The following is a 17,791-nucleotide window of genomic DNA, read 5'->3' as shown; positions in this document are numbered from 1 at the left end:
GCAGTTAGGATAGCTGGTATCAAACTCGCTTCAGTAGTTTGCTACATTTTTCACCAGCAAACCTTTTAGAAAAAAGAAAGGGAAACCAATAAAAGTTTATGAAAAATGGTCAAATGTTGCTAAAATGCTAAGCTACAGTGCAACCTTTTGCACTGAGTGGAATGGCCATGTTGTGTGTGTGTGAGGTAGAAAAAAGAGGCCGAATCACTGCACAGGTCTACAGTTAAATAAGATATTTACCAATTTTCTATACAGGCTTCGATATATGTTGGGTGACAATTTGACAAAAACATGTATTGGATTATGTTATGAGTACTCATCCCAGCTGGTACTGTCGATTAAAGCGTGTAACTGGAGATGAATGACTGCACGTTTTCAGTTTCACTGTAAGCATTAAAGGGGAAAAAGAATGTTGTTTGCTTTAAGCTCTGTTTGGATCGCTGTCTGGCTCCATCGTGCAGTGTGCTCATTTTTCTTAAAACTGTCATCTAGAAGCAGGCAACATGCAAGAAGTTAATCAGTTTGTTAGCTGACAGATAATCCTGTTGTCCTCAGTTCACCGACTCCCTCATTCGTGCTGTTCAGCACCGCTTCCTCAAACCGAAAAAGGCAGACTGAAAATGAGTCTAAGTCACGAGAAGTGTAGATATGTTGCGAGAGGAAAATTACAAACCCGCAGGTAACAGTTTTGTTTCAACAGGATTCCATCTCCATCTCTCTGATGGAGTGTGTGTAGCCCTGCAGGTGTTGATTGGCTCCCTGAGCTTTACTGTCAGAGCTATAATGGAGCTCATACAGAGGAAGCTTGCTCAGCATGGAAACGCTGATTTCCAGCAGAGAAAATGGCCTCCAGTCATGCTTTAATTGGCATTAGTTAACTAAGCAAGAGGAGAGCCGATTCCTGCCGTGAGCTGCAGATAAGCACTATTGTTCCTGTGCTGCTCGGCGAGTATAAAACACCGCTGCTCTGATTTTTAGAGTCAGATAAAGGACGAGGTTAGCTTAGGTTCAACTCTGTGCTGCCCCTGCCTGCCCTGAGCAGCAGCACCACTGGGGGGGGGACTCACTGGGGGGGCATTCACTGTTCTGTTCCTCTGCTTCGTTGCTCATATGGAGGCAGCGTCATGAGTTAGAGAAAATGGCTGTGTTCGAAACCGCATACTTCTCCTACTACTCCCACTAACTTTAACTTTTTTTAAGTTCCTGGATGCATACTAGATTCTCTGAAATGTTGGGTATGCATCATGAGGTTACTACTCATACTCAAACTACCCAAGATGCAATGCAACGTGACGTCGCCGATCGTCATTTCCTGTCAAAACGGCAGTTTCAAGCTAGCTACAACGAGGGTAGGTTCACTTCCTGTTTTCAAAACAAAAGCACCAATTGTATCATAATGGCTTTCCCTATGATAAAAGGCAACAGGTATTTTATTTTGTGAAAATAACCGGAAGTGCGTTGCTCACTGCGGCTAGCTTTAGTAGCGCCGAATTCGTCGGAACAAAATTGTAAATAGCCGGTATTTTGTCAGGTTTTCAACACGTTGGGCATCTAAACGACTACTTTCTCACCTGAAAATGTTTCAAATGTTCCTAAAGTTTACAGAGTTTAGAGCTTAAGCGAAATCTGCTTCAGGCCAGCTGATTTTGGAAGTATGTAGTAGGCGGTTTCTAACACAGCCAATGTTTGACAGTCTGGCTCTTCGAACTTTTTCGGAGTCATTTTCATCTGTAAACAGTACGACTTGTTTTTTTTAACGGTTTGTTGTGTCTCTGTCAGACAACATGAGAAGCGCAACCCCGTGAGGCTTTGAGTATTTGCTGTTACGACGAATATTTCAAGTAGGGCTGGTCAACGATTAAAATTTTTTATCTAATTAATCACATGATTTCCCTGATTAATCACGATTAATCGCATTTGTATCCAAAAATGAATCCAAAAGTAGTGTATTGCTTTTAGCATTTAGCTTTATTTTAAATGTGCTGCCATATGAATGAAAGTGCCATAACATTTGTTGTGCAAACACACTTTTAACATCAGCATCTTTCTGTAGTTTTTATGTAGAAGCCTCGCTCCACTGTCTGTTTCCTTGAATGACTTGCTGCTATCAGTTGTGTGTTTTGCCTTTAAGTGATATTTTAGACTGGAACTACTACGCTGAGAAGACAATTCAACTTGGCTGTAAATGCAGGAGTTTTTTTTTTTTTTAAATGTTTTTGAAATACGTGCTTTTATGTTGAAACAAGTAAAACAGGAAGTAGCGCCGGTTAGCTCCGTGAGCTTCACACAGAGACCGAGGAGCACCTGTAGCGGTGATGTTACCTGCTAGTTTATTTTTATTTTATTACTCCATGCTTCGTGGTGTTTGCTGTAACTGTGTGAATGTGATGCATTCAACAGACTTTTACAATAATAAAACCTGCGTTAATGCGCGATAAAATGTTTATCGGCGTTAAATAATTGAAAAGTTAACGTGATAATAACGAGTTAACTCGCCCAGCCCTACTTTCAAGCACAGGCAGCGGTATTTATTTACTTTAATTTAATCATTATTATTAGTGTGCATGTATGTACTGGCTTTGTGCATCAACCGTGCAAATCTTGAGCACAATGATGGAAACATCTTCTGGGCTCGTAGCAGCTCTTTACAAAGTTCAGAAACTTCAACAACTACGAGAACTTCTTTGGTCATCTCATGTTGTGGCCATCTCTCATTAAAAAAAAAATGCCTGGAACCTGATTTAAACAACTTTTAGACAGTTTTTAAATACAGACTGTAAATTTTTGACCACTACAAAAATTATTAATTTACAATTTGCATATTTCTGTGACATTCTGTGAGAAAGGTGCCGGTATAATGAAGGAGGATGCTTTGTTTCACCCCTTCCACTCAGCAGCAGGCGTGATTAGCTGCGAGAGACAAAAAAGCCCTGTGGTGGGTATCGCCATGGCAACAGGCGTGAGAGGAGCAGGGCTGTAATCTGCACCCTGTTGCATGTTGTTTCTAAAAGAAACCAATTGCATTGTTTTCACATCAACCCATGGCAAGGCCAGTCTGGACTGAAAACGGAGCCTTTTTGGTTCTTTTCAAACGTATCTATCTTCCCCTCAGTTATGTGACACTCATCGCATTTCTTGATCAGATTAAAAACTCTTTTGGGTCTGCAGAAGCTCCTCACTAATGGAGCTGAGGGTCAGGACGGAGCATCGGCACCCAGCTCCCACCATCGCCGGCTTCATCTGCCGTCTGATAAGACTAATTGGCTCACATTGGGTGGAGTTATTGATCAAACAGCTGTGGTTTGACTTATAATGGAGCTGTTTTGAAATTGCATTCTTGTAAATAAATAAGGATGGAAACATAGGTTTTGAGGAACAAATACTGTCTTATAGTATTGGTCAATTGTCTGAAAGGCAAATGAAAGAATAGACATTCCCATATTTATAGTCTTTGTTATGATACCTTCAAACTACTTTGAGGGCAACTGACACATGTCTCATAAAGTTCCTCTAATGTGTCTTCAGGGAGCTGGTGGGTTATTGATTCGGCTATTTCCCCTACCCTGTCAGAGCAATAAGTAAGGCTGTGTAAACCAAAGAGATCTTTGGATTTTTCTCAATATTTCTGCTGCATTTGTGATTCATTTTCAGTGGATTACTGACTTTTTCCTGGAGAACGATTTTGTGATGCAAATGTATTACTCTTTTGAACGCATATTGTTTTGAGAAGCAAAACACTTTATTTTCGGGACCCCAGCCAACTAGCCGGACTACCTTTGTCAACGTCAAAACGAGGCTGGAACTCTGCTCACAGGACGCAGCAGGGGGTAAGAAAATGTTCATAAATGATATTGCTAATATGGGATGTCATACAGCTTCATGTCAAAAGAGGCGAACTATCCCTTTAACAATATTACTATAAATTTTTTTTTTTCCTTTTACAAATACCAAATTCAATTGAATTGAACAATATGTAATCAATTCCTGAAGGGAAATTGTTTAAATCTCCAGAAATCCTCAGGAATACATTTGGGGTGTTGTGTTTGCAGCTTGGCAACAGTTGAGCTGATGCTGCGTCGGCAGATCAAGATGAACTCTGGCTGTAGAGAACGTGGGCTGAAACTTTTTGGGTCCAGAATTCTCCTTCTCAATGACATGCCCAAGATTAAACCATCTGTTGTCAACAACTCCCCTTTTCCTCTGGCTGCTCCGTCTGTGAGAGGTTTGGAACATTCCTGCAACCACATCTCGTTCCCGATGTTCCTCCTGCTTCCTCTTCACGGGTCTGAGCTCATCCACTTTTCCTGCCACTAACCTCCCGTTCCCCGTGCTGACTGAGGGATGAAATGGTTCAGACTTCCTCCTTTCTCGCTCTGTTGAGCTGCTCCTGTTCCGTTTGAAATGGAGTCATTTGAGGTGGTGCAGGCGTCTGATTAGTATGCATCCGACATGCATTCCAGTTTTGGGACTTCAGGCACTTCAGACTTGAAGGAGACCTGAGTCAAATGTAGGACATGCTGGAGAGATTATGTCTCTCAGGTGGCTTGGAGCATCATTTCTGCTTTTCCCTGGAAAGGCTGAAGAAAGGAGGCTGGTAAAAAGATCCGGTCACACCTGGATTAAATGGATGGAAGTCACATTTCTGTCTTATTTTACCTAATTGTTTCCTCTCTAATCTTGACAGCGTTTGACTTATAACCAGGTCTATCTTGTTAAGTTCCTTAGAACTTAAACATGGATATTTTCATATCAAATAAGCTTTTTAATACACACAAAATCCAGCATTGTTGATTAGCATCGAAGCCCTGAAAAAGTGAAGGAAAGCCTTTTAGTGTCAGCCAGTCCCAGCTGCTGAGGACTTGCCACAAGATGCCAGATGTATTTGATCTTTTGGAGTACAGTCTATGAAGGATGGACTTGCAGTTCCCCTGAGGTAACAGATCAATTAAGACGTCTTAATCCAGTTCATTAAGCAGGACTGAAGTCAGAGTGCTCCAACAGTACAGTCTAGAAAAGCACAACACTGTAAGTTGTTTTTCAACTTCATGCATTATTTGACTGCATCTTCGGTTAATTACGGAAGCCCAGAGCGGATGTGGTACGTATAAACTTTTTTTGATGGTTTTCTTGAAATAACGAGATAATTATGTCGTTATCTCGAGGAAACAATGATAGTTATCTCGATAACGGCATGATTGGTGTAAATTAAACCTGATTCCATTCTTCAAATGCTTGTCACATCAGCGGGATTTGCTTTGTGCATTTTCACAGCAGAACTGTTACACAAACGCTCCACATTCCATGTTTGATTCATAGGCTACTTTATTCAGTTTTCAATGAAAGGGGGGTAAAGATGGGTACACCTTTGCCAGAAATACATATAAACACATATAAACAGGGGCGGACTGGGGAGAAAAAGTGGCCTTGAAAACCATCGGTAAATTAACTCGTTAGCTCGAGAAAACGATCAAGAAAAAAGTTTATACATATCACGTCCGCTCTGGTTTGTCTCGTTTGTCTCTGTGTGGCCCTGTGATGGACTGGCGGCCTGTCCAGGGTGTACCCTGCCTCTCGCCCATTGACCGCTGGGATAGGCTCCAGCCCCCCTGCGACCCGCCCGACGGATTCAGCGGTATAGAAAATGGATGGATGGATGGATGGATGGATGGATGGATGGATGGATGGATGGATGGATGGATGGATGTCCGCTCTTGGCTTCTGTAGTTAATCCTCCAAAAGGTGGAGAGAGCACCAAAACCTTTATCCTCAGTATATAGTACCAGAAATTACATGCCTCAGCAAACACTATGTGGAGAATTAACAACTTCGGCAAAATCGCTGATCAATCCAAGCTAAGAGGTGAAAAAAAACCGATAAAACGAAACTGACTATATTCCAGAAATGCTTTGCACCCTTTCTATGTTTAACATTTGGCTGCCACATTAAAATCTGCTCCTCGACGCCGGTCCGTCTCCTTCTTCCATCTTAATGCCGTTAGGAATAGCCCCACGAATCCTGCCATAAATCAGGAGAAGACATGTCTGGCTATGAATTATGGCCTTCTGGTAGCAAACTGGAGTAAATGGCACAAGCTTGACGTGCACAAGTCTAATTATGAGGGATAATTCAAGGTGTCCCTGCAGGAAAACAAAGAGAAATGATGCTGTAAGAGGTTTGAGCTGAGAAACTAACAAAATAAGAGGTTTGTGGTACATAAATACTCTGTATCTTTATTTCTACTGTTCTTTGGAATAGCTATAACTTTGGATGCAACAAGTTTAACTTTAGGAACTGATATTTGTTAACATTTACATTGTACTTCTAGAGGAAAACGTCTCCCTTTGACTGTATTCTGAATATAAACCGTTCCTTTTAGATGGGTACTAGGTGTCACATTCTGTTCGTTGGCAGCAAAGTTATTTATTTATAGGTCTTCAAATCTAACTAAGGCCACAGATGACCCCGTTTGCTTTAATGCAACATTTATAACGTCACACGTTATTCACCTGAAAGTAAAATGACCCATCACAACAAAGACCAGCGTCCCTTTGGATATTTCAGTCTTCTATCACCAACTGTTATCATCTATTTCTGGAAGTTTAAGTGACTCAAAACGACAAGAGAGGCCAAAATTGTTTCCAGTATTAATGACGTTTGCTTCAGTCCAAAAATATAATCTGAAAGGCAAAACTGAAATCATTTTATTTGGTCAACAAAATCTGCTAGATGGATGTGACAGCGCCATTGGCTCCCTTAAGTTTCATTGTCATCGTTTTGCATGGAACCTTGGCGTTATCCTAGAAAGTAACTTTAGGTTTGAACAGATATCCCGTATAGTCAAGGCAAGCTTCTTTCAACTTAGACTGTTGGCAAAAGCGAAAGCTTATCTCCCAGGAAATGTTCTTGAAAGATTAATTCACACTTTTATTACATCACGTTTAGATTAATTCCTTGTTTGTTGGGCTTGACCAGAAAGCATTGTGCCGTTTGCAGGTCGTTCAAAATGTTGCTGCCTGCTTGCTGACTGGAAAGAAAAGGCATGAGCACATCACCCCTGTCCTTGCCTCTTTACACTGGCTGCACTGGAAAAAAATCAAAGTTTTACCAAGTATATTTGTCTCATTTCTAGTCAAAATATCTCATTACACTTAATATAAGACACAACTGTCTAACAAGTACCATTTCAGCCAGATATAGGGACTTGTTTGAAGACAATAGCCGCTTTCGGACTGTAGGAACCTTTGGCAGTTCTAATAACCTTTTAATCCGCGGGGCCGTTTTCTCCCGTGTTCGGACATACAGGAACTCGGGTCTATCTCCCTCAGCTCCTATAACTATTTAGCTCTTTCTCCGAGGTCGGGTCTTTTCATGGTTCTATAGAACGCATCTGACGGAGGTGTTTGGTGGTCGGTAGCTACGCCCCATGTCATGCTGCCACGGCTGAAATGTTTCATCATACCACACAGACAGAACCGGCGGGTGTTTAAGAAGTTAAACTTACACTTGTCTCCTTTGTCTGCGACGCTCTGCTCTCCTTTCTTCCTTCATGAAATGAAAAAGTATCTCCTGACTCTCTCTGTGAGCTCTTCCAGCCTCGATGTTAGACGCCTGATGTGTTCGTCCATGATTAATATCACCATCATGCAGACCATGAACACAGTGGCCTCCCCGCTCTCCATATTAGCTTCTTGGTGGTGTTTTTCTTCTCTAATAACTTTTACTGGGTTCTGTTTGGTTGTTGAATGTAGCGCTAAACGGCTAACGTAACGCGTCACTGACGCAGACAGCTGCGCGCGGCGCATCAGTCCCTATCAGGTCCCGACTCGTGCGAATGCAGACTGAAACAGAAGGACAGTTATCGGAACGAAATTCGAGTAGGACAGTTCTGATAACTGCGTTCTTAGAACGGCTCTGTCCGAAAGCGGCTAATACCTCTAGAATATCTTGTTTAATGAAAATGTCTTGAAAACAAATTGTTTTGAGTCGAATTTCATAAGAAACAAGCTTTTTTTGACTGAAGAGGTTTTTAAGCTAATTTCAAGATCACTTTTATCTCAAAAGTCCTAAATATCACATCTTATTTCAAGAAATCTTGACAAGCCGATTTTCACTAGTTCCATTGGCAGATTTTTTTTTTTTGCTTATTTCAAGCAAAAACGTCTTGTATTTGTTGTTTTTCTTACTTATTTTTGGAGGGGCATTTTTTCCAGTGTGCCTGTTAATTTTAGGATTCAGTTTAAAGGATAAGACCGGTTTTTTGACATTGGGCCCTTGATTTCACATTATAACATGATGTTCTACTCACCCCTGCTTGTTGTTGAACATTTGGAGCTGTTCCGAAGATATTCGCGAGGCGTCTGGCTGCTCTCTTGAGATATTCGGCCATGAAACGGTTTCCTATGGGCAAGCTTATACAGGCACAAACTATGCTGTTTATAATTTATTAATTACTGTACACTAGCACTGATAACGTGGAGGTGCGTCGCTTACTTAAAAAAATCCGGGTTACTAATTTTGAATTTTAGCCGAATGAATAAATAGGCAGCAGGTCTGTGGGCTGTCTGTGGCAGTAGCACGACGAGGACGTCAGTAACACCCACTTTACGACAAAAAAATCAAAATTATAGTAACCCGGATTTTTTTAAGTAAGCGACGCACCTCCACGTTATCAGTGCTAATGTACAGTAATTAATAAATTATAAACAGCATAGTTTGTGCCTGTATAAGCTTGCCCATAGGAAACCGTTTCATGGCCGAATATCTCAAGAGAGCAGCCAGACGCCTCGCGAATATCTTCGGAACAGCTCCAAATGTTCAACAACAAGCAGGGGTGAGTAGAACATCATGTTATAATGTGAAATCAAGGGCCCAATGTCAAAAAACCGATCTTATCCTTTAAGGTTTTATTAATCGCTTTTAAATGTGTAAATGGTTTGGCACCAACTTATTTATCAGAGCTTCTACAGCGCCACAATTCTGCTCGGGCACTTCGATGGTCAAACCAGCTGCTCCTGGCAGGACCTCGGTCCAGGCTCGAGCCTTCTCAGTAGCGGCTCCTAAGCTGTGGAACAGCTCCATGTTAGAGCTGCACAGTCTGTTTAACATTTTAAAACACTCCTCAAAACGCATCTCTTCTCCTTGGCGTTCACTCCCAGCTGAGCGAGGAATCTTTCTCTTTCTCTTTATCCCTCTTTTACTCTCTTTTATTTTCACTTTTAATCTTAATTTATTTTATATTGAATGATTAGTATCCCTTGTGTTGTATTTGTTGTTGTACACTGTAAAGAATTTCCCTGTAAAATAACAGTACACTACTGGCAGCAGGGACGCCAGTATTTTATTATTATTATTTTTATTGTTATTATACAGTGCAACTACTGTTATTTATCAAACAATATAATACTGTTTTTTGGATTACAGCACATGACGGTAGGATAACTGTGTTTTAGTAATTTTACAGCGCATCTACCGTAATTTATTTTACCAGTTTAATAACGTATTTTGGATTTGGACATCAATTCATTACAAATACTGTTTTATGCTGTTAAATTACAGTTATCTACTGGTATTATTAAATGACTGATTTAACTGTTAATTTTCATGTGAGGGATGAATATTCAACAGTATTTTACAATTATTGTAAAATACAGTCGGATACTGTTGTAAATCCACCGTAAATAAGCAGCAGTTCGTTACAGTGTAGTGTTTATGATTATTTTTATTATGCTTTTGCTTCTGTACAGCACTTTGGTCGACTGAGGTTATTTTAAATGTGCTCTATGAATAAACTATGACTATAATCCGTTCCCTGTTGCTCTACTTGTTGAGTCACAGTTGTCATTTATAAACTACAGTTTATAGTGAAACGCTGCAGCATGATGGCAGTAATTAGAGCCCGTTGTGTGACTGAGATGAGCACAATGACACAGACAGTATTCTTAGAGAGCTCGACACTTTCATACATGCAGATGCTGTATGTGGTGACAAAATCAAACAGGAAACAGGAAAATTAAACTATACACTCTGTCAGACCTGGACTTGAAGGAGGACTCAGATGCAGACTATCCAATTAGGCAGAACTTTATTTATATATCGCCAACCTCCAATACTAAATGATGAAATAAAAAGCTATGAAAATGGTTATCTATGTATTCTATAAAACTTAATAAAGAAAATAGGGGAAAAAAAACAACAGAAACTCACTCTGCTAAGAGGAGGGCAATTAACTATGAACTATAAAACCAAAAATCACTTCCTAAGGAGGAAAAACAAACTAAATGCACTCCTAAAAACCGGAGGCTCTACAAAAACGTTATCTATAACGGAAAAAAAAATAAAATAAAAAAATAAAATAAAAAATAAAAAAAAAATCGCTCCAAAAGGAGGCTATCAAAAATGGCTATGAAAACCTGAGACTAGTTTATGTAAATTACAAAGAATTGGAGGCAAAGAATTGTGGCTCAGGAATCGAACAAGCGAGCGAAGAATAACTGTGACTGTGGCAGGCTTGGGTGATGGACAGAAGGAAGCACTCAGGCACAAGACAAAGGGAAACGCAGACTATAAGACACATGAGGGCAAATGGGAATCAGGGAAGACGCTCCAACAGGTGACATATGAGGAAGGGCAAGTCAAGAATCAAGAATCTTTATTGTCACTATGCAGGCATAATGAAATTTAGTTCTGGAGCTCTTGGCTTTGGGTGCACAAAAATATATAAGGCACACATTATAAAGTTATCTAAATAATATAAAAAAGAATAAAAATAGTAAAAGTTAAAGTAAAACTGTATTCCACATATTGCAGCATAAGTAAGTCAAATCAAATCAAATAAAAGTGACCTGAACCAAGAGGAGAGTTACTCTTCAAAGTAAAACAGGAAATGACGAGACATGGAGACGAGACAGAATCCCAACTTGACCTCACCATGTGACAGCTACAGCAGCTTGTTCTCATGTTTTCTATGAATGATGGATGAATAACTAGCTCGGGTTAACCCTATCCCATGAGTACCAACAATAACCCTGAAGATGAACAGTTGTTTGATACCTCATCTGAATCAGATCTTAATCTTTGCCTGTTTTTTTTAATTCTCTTTGTCCAGATGAACGGGGAAGATGTGAACTTATCACTGACATCATTTCATTTCGTTAAAGATCTCGCCTTGTTGATGACGCAGCACATTTTCAGAGTCTTGTGCCTCAGTTGAAGAGCTCAGAGCCTCATTCTGCACTGCTATAGGCTACTGTAGATCAATACATGCTGCCGCTGCCACTTAAACAACTCCAGGTATTTATCGGACCGCCTGAGAGTGCAGACAGCTGTGATGTGAATTAGACATCAAAGCAAGTGTTCTCTTTGAAGTAAAAGGACGTGTAGAAGGTTGTTTAAAGTCCCCCTCCATTAAAAATCAAGCTCTTCTGAAGGCTACAAACCTTTTAACATGTCTGTAAGGTTTTTTTTGTTTTTTATATGTTACAAGGCATATCATGAGCGAAGTTAGCCATTAGAGCTATGGTTGACGATTTCTGCTTGAAAACACCTCCACCCTCAGAGTGTTGTGGTGGGAAGAGGGTGGTTGAGAAGCGAACCAGCTTAGGTTTGCTCAGCCAGGATCCAGGACACAAGCCCAGTAAAGAGCTAGCTATCAGGCTAACAAGCTGTGATCTCCAGGGCTGTGTTCGAAACCACCTACTACATACTACTACTTCCATACTGCATATTCATCGATCAGACAGTATGCAGAGAGTTTACCCACAATGCACTTTCTTAGCCGGCCTGAAGCTGATTTTGCTTAAATTCTAAACTCTGTAAACTTTATCAACATTTGAAACATTTTCAGGCAAGAAGGTAGTAGATCCCCAACGTGTTGAAAATCTGACAAAATACCGGCTATTTACAATTTTGTTCCCACGAATTCGGCGCTACTAAAGCTAGCCGCAGTGAGCAACGCACTTCCGGTTATTTTCCCAAAATAAAATACCCATTGCCTTTTATCATAGGGAAAGCCATTACGACACAATTGGTGCTTTTGTTTTGAAAACAGGATGTGAACCTACCCTCGTTGTAGCTAGCTTGAAACTGCCGTTTTGACAGGAAATGACGATCAGCGACTTCAAGTTACGTTGCATCTTGGGTAGTTTGAGTATGAGTAGTAACCTCATGATGCATACCCAACATTTCGGCGAATCTAGTATGCATCCAGGAACTTAAAAAAAGTTAAAGTTAGTAGGAGTAGTGGGAGTACTAGGAGAAGTAGGCGGTTTCTAACACAGCCCAGATCTGTTTCTAGCCAAGCTAGCTCTCCCAAGCACTAGGCCCGGAATTTAAACTAAACTGAAGGACCAGCAGAGGGATCCCCACGGCTCTGGAGATTCAGGCTGGTTTTCCTGAACCAAATGAGCCAAATGAGCAAGAATCTCTTAGATGAGATCAACTTTCTGCCTGAACCTTACTTTAAATAACTTTTGGCTGAATTACCCCAAAACTAGAAGTGCTAAACGTTGCGTAAACACTGTCAGAGCCAACATGGAAGGCCAGCTTCAGCTGCTGGAGGATGGAGATGTAGGTGGAGCTGTTAGCATATTCATAGATCCCCATTCAGTGTATCAGGAAAAAAATGAACAGTATGCACAACCCCAACGTTAATTCTTTTTTCGGGGAGAAAAGTTCAAAATGTGCAACTTTAATGAAGATTAACAACTACCAAAATGGGACTTTAAAAGTCGATATACATTTATACATTCATCGAACTAGATAAACGGTTAAAAGGATGAAATCTTCATGCAAGCCTTCATTTTCATGACATTGAGATTTAGCTTGAATGATACCTCACTGCCAGATATCTACTCTCATTAAGCACTGATGAGCCAGCTTGAAATAGCAGTTTGTTTATGTCTTTTGACTCATCTTCGTAGACACTTCCTCCTCCCACGGCTTCTTTTCTGAGGCAGCCTCCTGCTGGCCTTTCCCACAGCTCACACCACCCACTGCGTGGCTTTAAAGAGGGAAGTGAGTGAGTGAAAAGTCACATTAATAAAAGAATAAGAGTCAGAAGGAGGAAGTTAAAGGGATAGTTCGCCTCTTTTGACATTAAGCTGTACGACATCCCATATTAGCAATATCATTTATGAACATTTTCTTACCCCCTGCTGCGTCCTGTGAGCCGAGTTCCGGCCTCGTTTTGGCGTTGACGAAGGTAGTCCGGCTAGTTGGCTGGGGTTTAAAAAATAAAGTGTTTTGCTTCTCAAAACAATATTCGTCCAAAAGAGTAATACATTTGCATCACAAAATCATTCATCCAGAAAAAGTCAGACCTCACAATCACTTGGCCCTTATTTTTTCTGCCTTCGTATCACTGCGTGCTGATGTTACGGTGTTTGCTGCTCGGTCTGCACTTTGGTCTGCATGGTCTACACAGCAGGCTGGTACTCGGCTCACAGGACGCAGCAGGGGGTAAGAAAATGTTCATAAATTATATTGCTAGTATGGGATGTCATACAGCTTCATGTCAAAAGAGGCGAACTATCCCTTTAACTCTGAGTCTGAGTGTTTTTCTTTTTGTGTAACCTACATTCACCAGTGGTCAAAAGCTTTTCTCTGAATTTTCCCAATTCTCACACCTGTTCCTAATTCCCAATCACTCCCAGCAGCGTGTCAACCAGTTTTTCCACCTGTTTTGGCCACATTTTGTGTTCTTTGGCTGCTTTGTTTCTGAGTTTTGTGTTTATTTTTGTACTTTTTCTGGAGAAGCTGATTTCTTTCTTGCTTGACTGGTTATATAATTTACAACACATGTAAGTATATGGTTGTTTTTTTTTTGTTTTTTTTAAGAAAGCTGCCTCACGACTCGTGTTTTGAGTTAACACAGAACTTCTGAACACATTTGGTGTGTAACAATGTTGGTGAGATGTCACTGGACATGGGATGGAGTTTTAAACTCAAGCCATTGTAAGAATTTTGGCTTTTGTAGTTGCTGCATGCTTCAGAAATGCTCTTATGAAACTATCTCGGTGGCCATTTTGCTCTGTCCTGTCAGTTTCACGGCAGGCGAAAAGCGAGGAGGAGGAAAGAAGAAGCTGCAGGGAAAGAACTTGGTTATGTGAATTATGTATGTGTTTGCTAAAGTTCATTCGTTGCAAATGAATCATGTAAAAAGCTGATTTCACCAAGTCAGAGCAGGACTGTGTGGGTGTTGTTTTTCTCCCAATTAACACTGTTGCACTTGAATTAAAGCTTTTAAGTGCTTTAGGACTCCATCCTGTGGAGGTTGTGATCACAATGAGTTGGTATAAAAGCTTCTTTATTTCTTTAAAAAGCTCCATGTTAATAATTTTATTCTGGGGGGAACCCTTGAAATGGGTTCACAGGCTTTAAAATTCCTGAAAACACATTTTTCTTGTACATTCATGTATCTTTTTACACCTTTTCCTTTAAGTCTGCTCAAATTGGTTTGCTTAAAATTGCTAAGTGAAGCTGGTACCCTTACATTAGGTCTTTTTGGGGTATTTTCTTTTAATTCAAGCGTGACACACATATAGTTTCAGACAAATTTTCATGAATCTGACTCCATAACTATACTTATATATATGGTAAAGAAGTAATGCATATGAGGGTTTTATTTTGTAATCCTTAAATTTCTTTTACCTATTTTGCAATGGGATTTGATACTAGTCTGAATAAAGAAAGATGGGGTGAAATTCATGTGAGATCAGACACTGTTGAGCTCTTTTGCTCTAGACAACTGTTGCTGACTTAGTTGCAGAGTTCCCTATAATCCTCCTTTTCGATCAGCTCCAGTTCTAATGAACAGTCAGTCACAGGCAGCTGAAGTTGCACTTGAACTCACCTTATATGTGTGTGTGTGTGTGTGTGTGTGTGTGTGTGTGTGTGTGTGTATATATATATATATATATATATATATATATATTTATTTATTAGGGCTGGGCAAAGATTAAAATGTTTAATCTAATTAATCACATGATTTCCCTGATTAATCACGATTAATCGCATTTGTACGCAAAATCCAAAAATGAATTCAAAAGTAGCGTATAGCCTTTAGCATTTAGTTTTATTTTAAATGTGCTGCCATATGAATGAAAGTGCCATAACATTTGTTGTGCAAACACACTTTTAACATCAGCATCTTTCTGTAGTTTTTATGTAGAAGCCTCGCTCCACTGTCTGTTCCCTTGAATGACTTGCTGCTATCAGTTGTGTGTTTTGCCTTTTAAGTGATATTTTAGACTGGAACTACTACGCTGAGAAGACAATTCAACTTGGCTGTAAATGCAGGAGTTTTTTAAAAAACTTTATTTTGAGAAACGTGCTTTTATGTTGAAACAAGTAAAACAGGAAGTAGCGCCGGTTAGCTCCGTGAGCTTCACAAACAGACCGAGGAGCACCTGTAAGGGTGATGTCCAACTTTAAAATGAAAATGGCAGAGTAAAAGTTCCGTACCCTTCTCCATGTTTGGTGGATCCGCAGAAAGCAACAGACTTGCGCGATAAAATGTTTATCGGCGTTAAATAATTAACTCCCCCAGCTCTAATATATATGTGTGTGTGTGTGTATGTATGTATGTATACATATATATATATATATATATATATATATATTGTGTGTGTGTGTGTGTGTGTTTTTATATATATATATATATATATGGACAGGCATTATAATTGCATGGACATCTTTGCACCTCGGGGCTTTTTAACACTGAAATCTTTTACAGTAAATATACTTCATCACTTCTACAGAGGGTGCCTCAGTGTCTCGAAGGGGAAAAAAAAAAAAAAGAAATGCAAAACCCTGAATACATTCTCAGAAAGTGTTTTTATTTTTGTGTCGGCAGATGGAATGTTTGGGAGGTGTCACTCCGCTCCGGTGAAGGAGGTTTACACCTATGATGTTTCCCCATCTGTAGTGCAACGCTTCAGGATTCTGCTGGAGAAGCTGTCAAACAGAGGCAAGTGTGCACACACACAGGCACTGCTTTCACCACTCATATTCATGCACAGAAAAGGCGTTTCACTGAACACTAAAATTATATATTTGTTAAACTCAGTATTTTGCTGTTTAACTGTCCCCTCTAAATGATGACTTGCAGACTAAATGCAGTTCATGCTGTGGCCTGCAGAGCACTATTCAAAATGCTTTACATAAAATCACAAGAAGGCAAATAAAATCATTAAAACATAAAATAATCATTAATTAATTAAATTAAGAGTGCAGATAAAACACTTTCAGCTGTCATATGCACAGCTAAATAGAACTGTTTTCAGCCTGGATTTAAACATTGTCAGTGCTGAGGCCTGTCTCACATCTTCTGGAAGGCTGTTCCAGATGTTAGGAGCATGAAACTGAAACGCCGCCTCAGCTTGTTTAGTCCTGACTCTGGGCACCAGCAGGAGACCCCTCCCTGAGGTTCTCAGAGCTCCAGTTGGTTCATTTGGCTCTAACATGTCAGAGATGTACTTTGGTGCTACACCATGAAGAGACTTGTACCCGAGCAGAACTGTTTTAAAGTCTATTCTCTGAGCGACAGGAAGCCAGTGCAGAGACCTGTGACTCGGGCCGGGGCTTTAACGCGTTAATTAAGATTAATTCATTACACAAACATCAACGCATTAAAACCATATGTATTTTAATCGTTGTTTTTTTTGGGGGGGGGCTTTTTATTATATAGGACAGTGAAGAGAGACAGGAAGCAGGGGCCATAGAGAGGGGGAATAACACGCAGCAAAGGGCCGTCTGTGGAATTCGAACCGGGGCCAGCTGCACGAGGACTATAGCCTCTGTACATGGGGCGTCTGCTGTACCCACTACGCCACAGACCACCCCATTTTAATCGTATTTTAATCGTTTCTCACTGGATGAGTTTCATACCGCTTATACTGTAGCACCAACGAACGGTCATGACTTCAGACAACAACAAACCACAGTGAACAATAGTCAAACATGAACGAAGAGGCTGAGACCGCTTCGATTGGCCCCATAAATGGGAAATTTTGTTTTTGAAACAACGGACGGATGGAAGCGTCGATAAGAGCATGGTTGTGTGCAAATTATGCAACAAGGAATTTGCACATCAAGCCTCAAGTATCACCTCAATGCAAAACATACAGCAGCTAGCGTGGAAGCTAGCCCGACTCTGAGTACCAGGACCCTAACCCAACTCACACCCAACCAGATGACTGGTTTCAGGGCCAGGATAACTAAGTCCACGTCTGAAAAAACAACCATCTCACTGGTTTACTGGATTGCACTCGACCTAGGACCACCTGGAGTGGTAGAAGATAAGGGGCACAGAGACCCAACATATGAGCTGCCATGCAGAAAGACGGTGGCAAAAAGAATCCAACAGCTTTATGACAATGAAAAGGAAGATGAAGAGAATTTAGTGGAGAAAGCCAACTGTGTTGCGATTAATTTCAATTAATTACAAAGCCTCTAATTAGATTTTTTTTTTTTTTTTTTTCTTAATCGAGTCCCGGCCCTCGTTTAGACACTATTCCTTTGATTCTGACAATGTTTTTTAGATGGTAAAAAGCTGCTGATGTTACTGATTTAGTGTGGCTGTTAAAGTTCAGGTCTGAGTCCAATATTAGGTTTTAGAGAGAAAGTCTCAAGGTGACTGATGACACTTTCTCTTTGTTTGCATTTCCATGACCAGACACAAAAATTTAACGCAGCACAGATGGAGGGAGATCAGCAGAATTTGTGAGGGCTCAGTTATTCTGTGAATGATGATAAATGGTCAAGCGAGAATGAGTGACATTTAGCAGCTAACTGT

At 40.3% G+C, this 17,791-nt stretch overlaps 1 protein-coding gene across 1 annotated transcript in view; it reads left to right on the top strand.

Annotated features, from left to right (window-relative positions):
* LOC142398666 (receptor-type tyrosine-protein phosphatase N2-like) overlaps positions 1-17,791 on the top strand; it is a 295,961-nt gene that overhangs the window by 24,583 nt on the left and 253,587 nt on the right. The window contains exon 3 of the mRNA XM_075482757.1: positions 15,851-15,964. Within this exon, the coding sequence (XP_075338872.1) occupies positions 15,851-15,964 (114 nt within the window). The remainder of the gene's footprint in view (positions 1-15,850; positions 15,965-17,791) is intronic.

Source organism: Odontesthes bonariensis, chromosome 14, assembly GCF_027942865.1.
Source record: "Odontesthes bonariensis isolate fOdoBon6 chromosome 14, fOdoBon6.hap1, whole genome shotgun sequence".
Taxonomy (NCBI): Eukaryota; Metazoa; Chordata; class Actinopteri; order Atheriniformes; family Atherinopsidae; genus Odontesthes; species Odontesthes bonariensis.
This window is presented reverse-complemented; position numbering and strand designations above follow the sequence as displayed.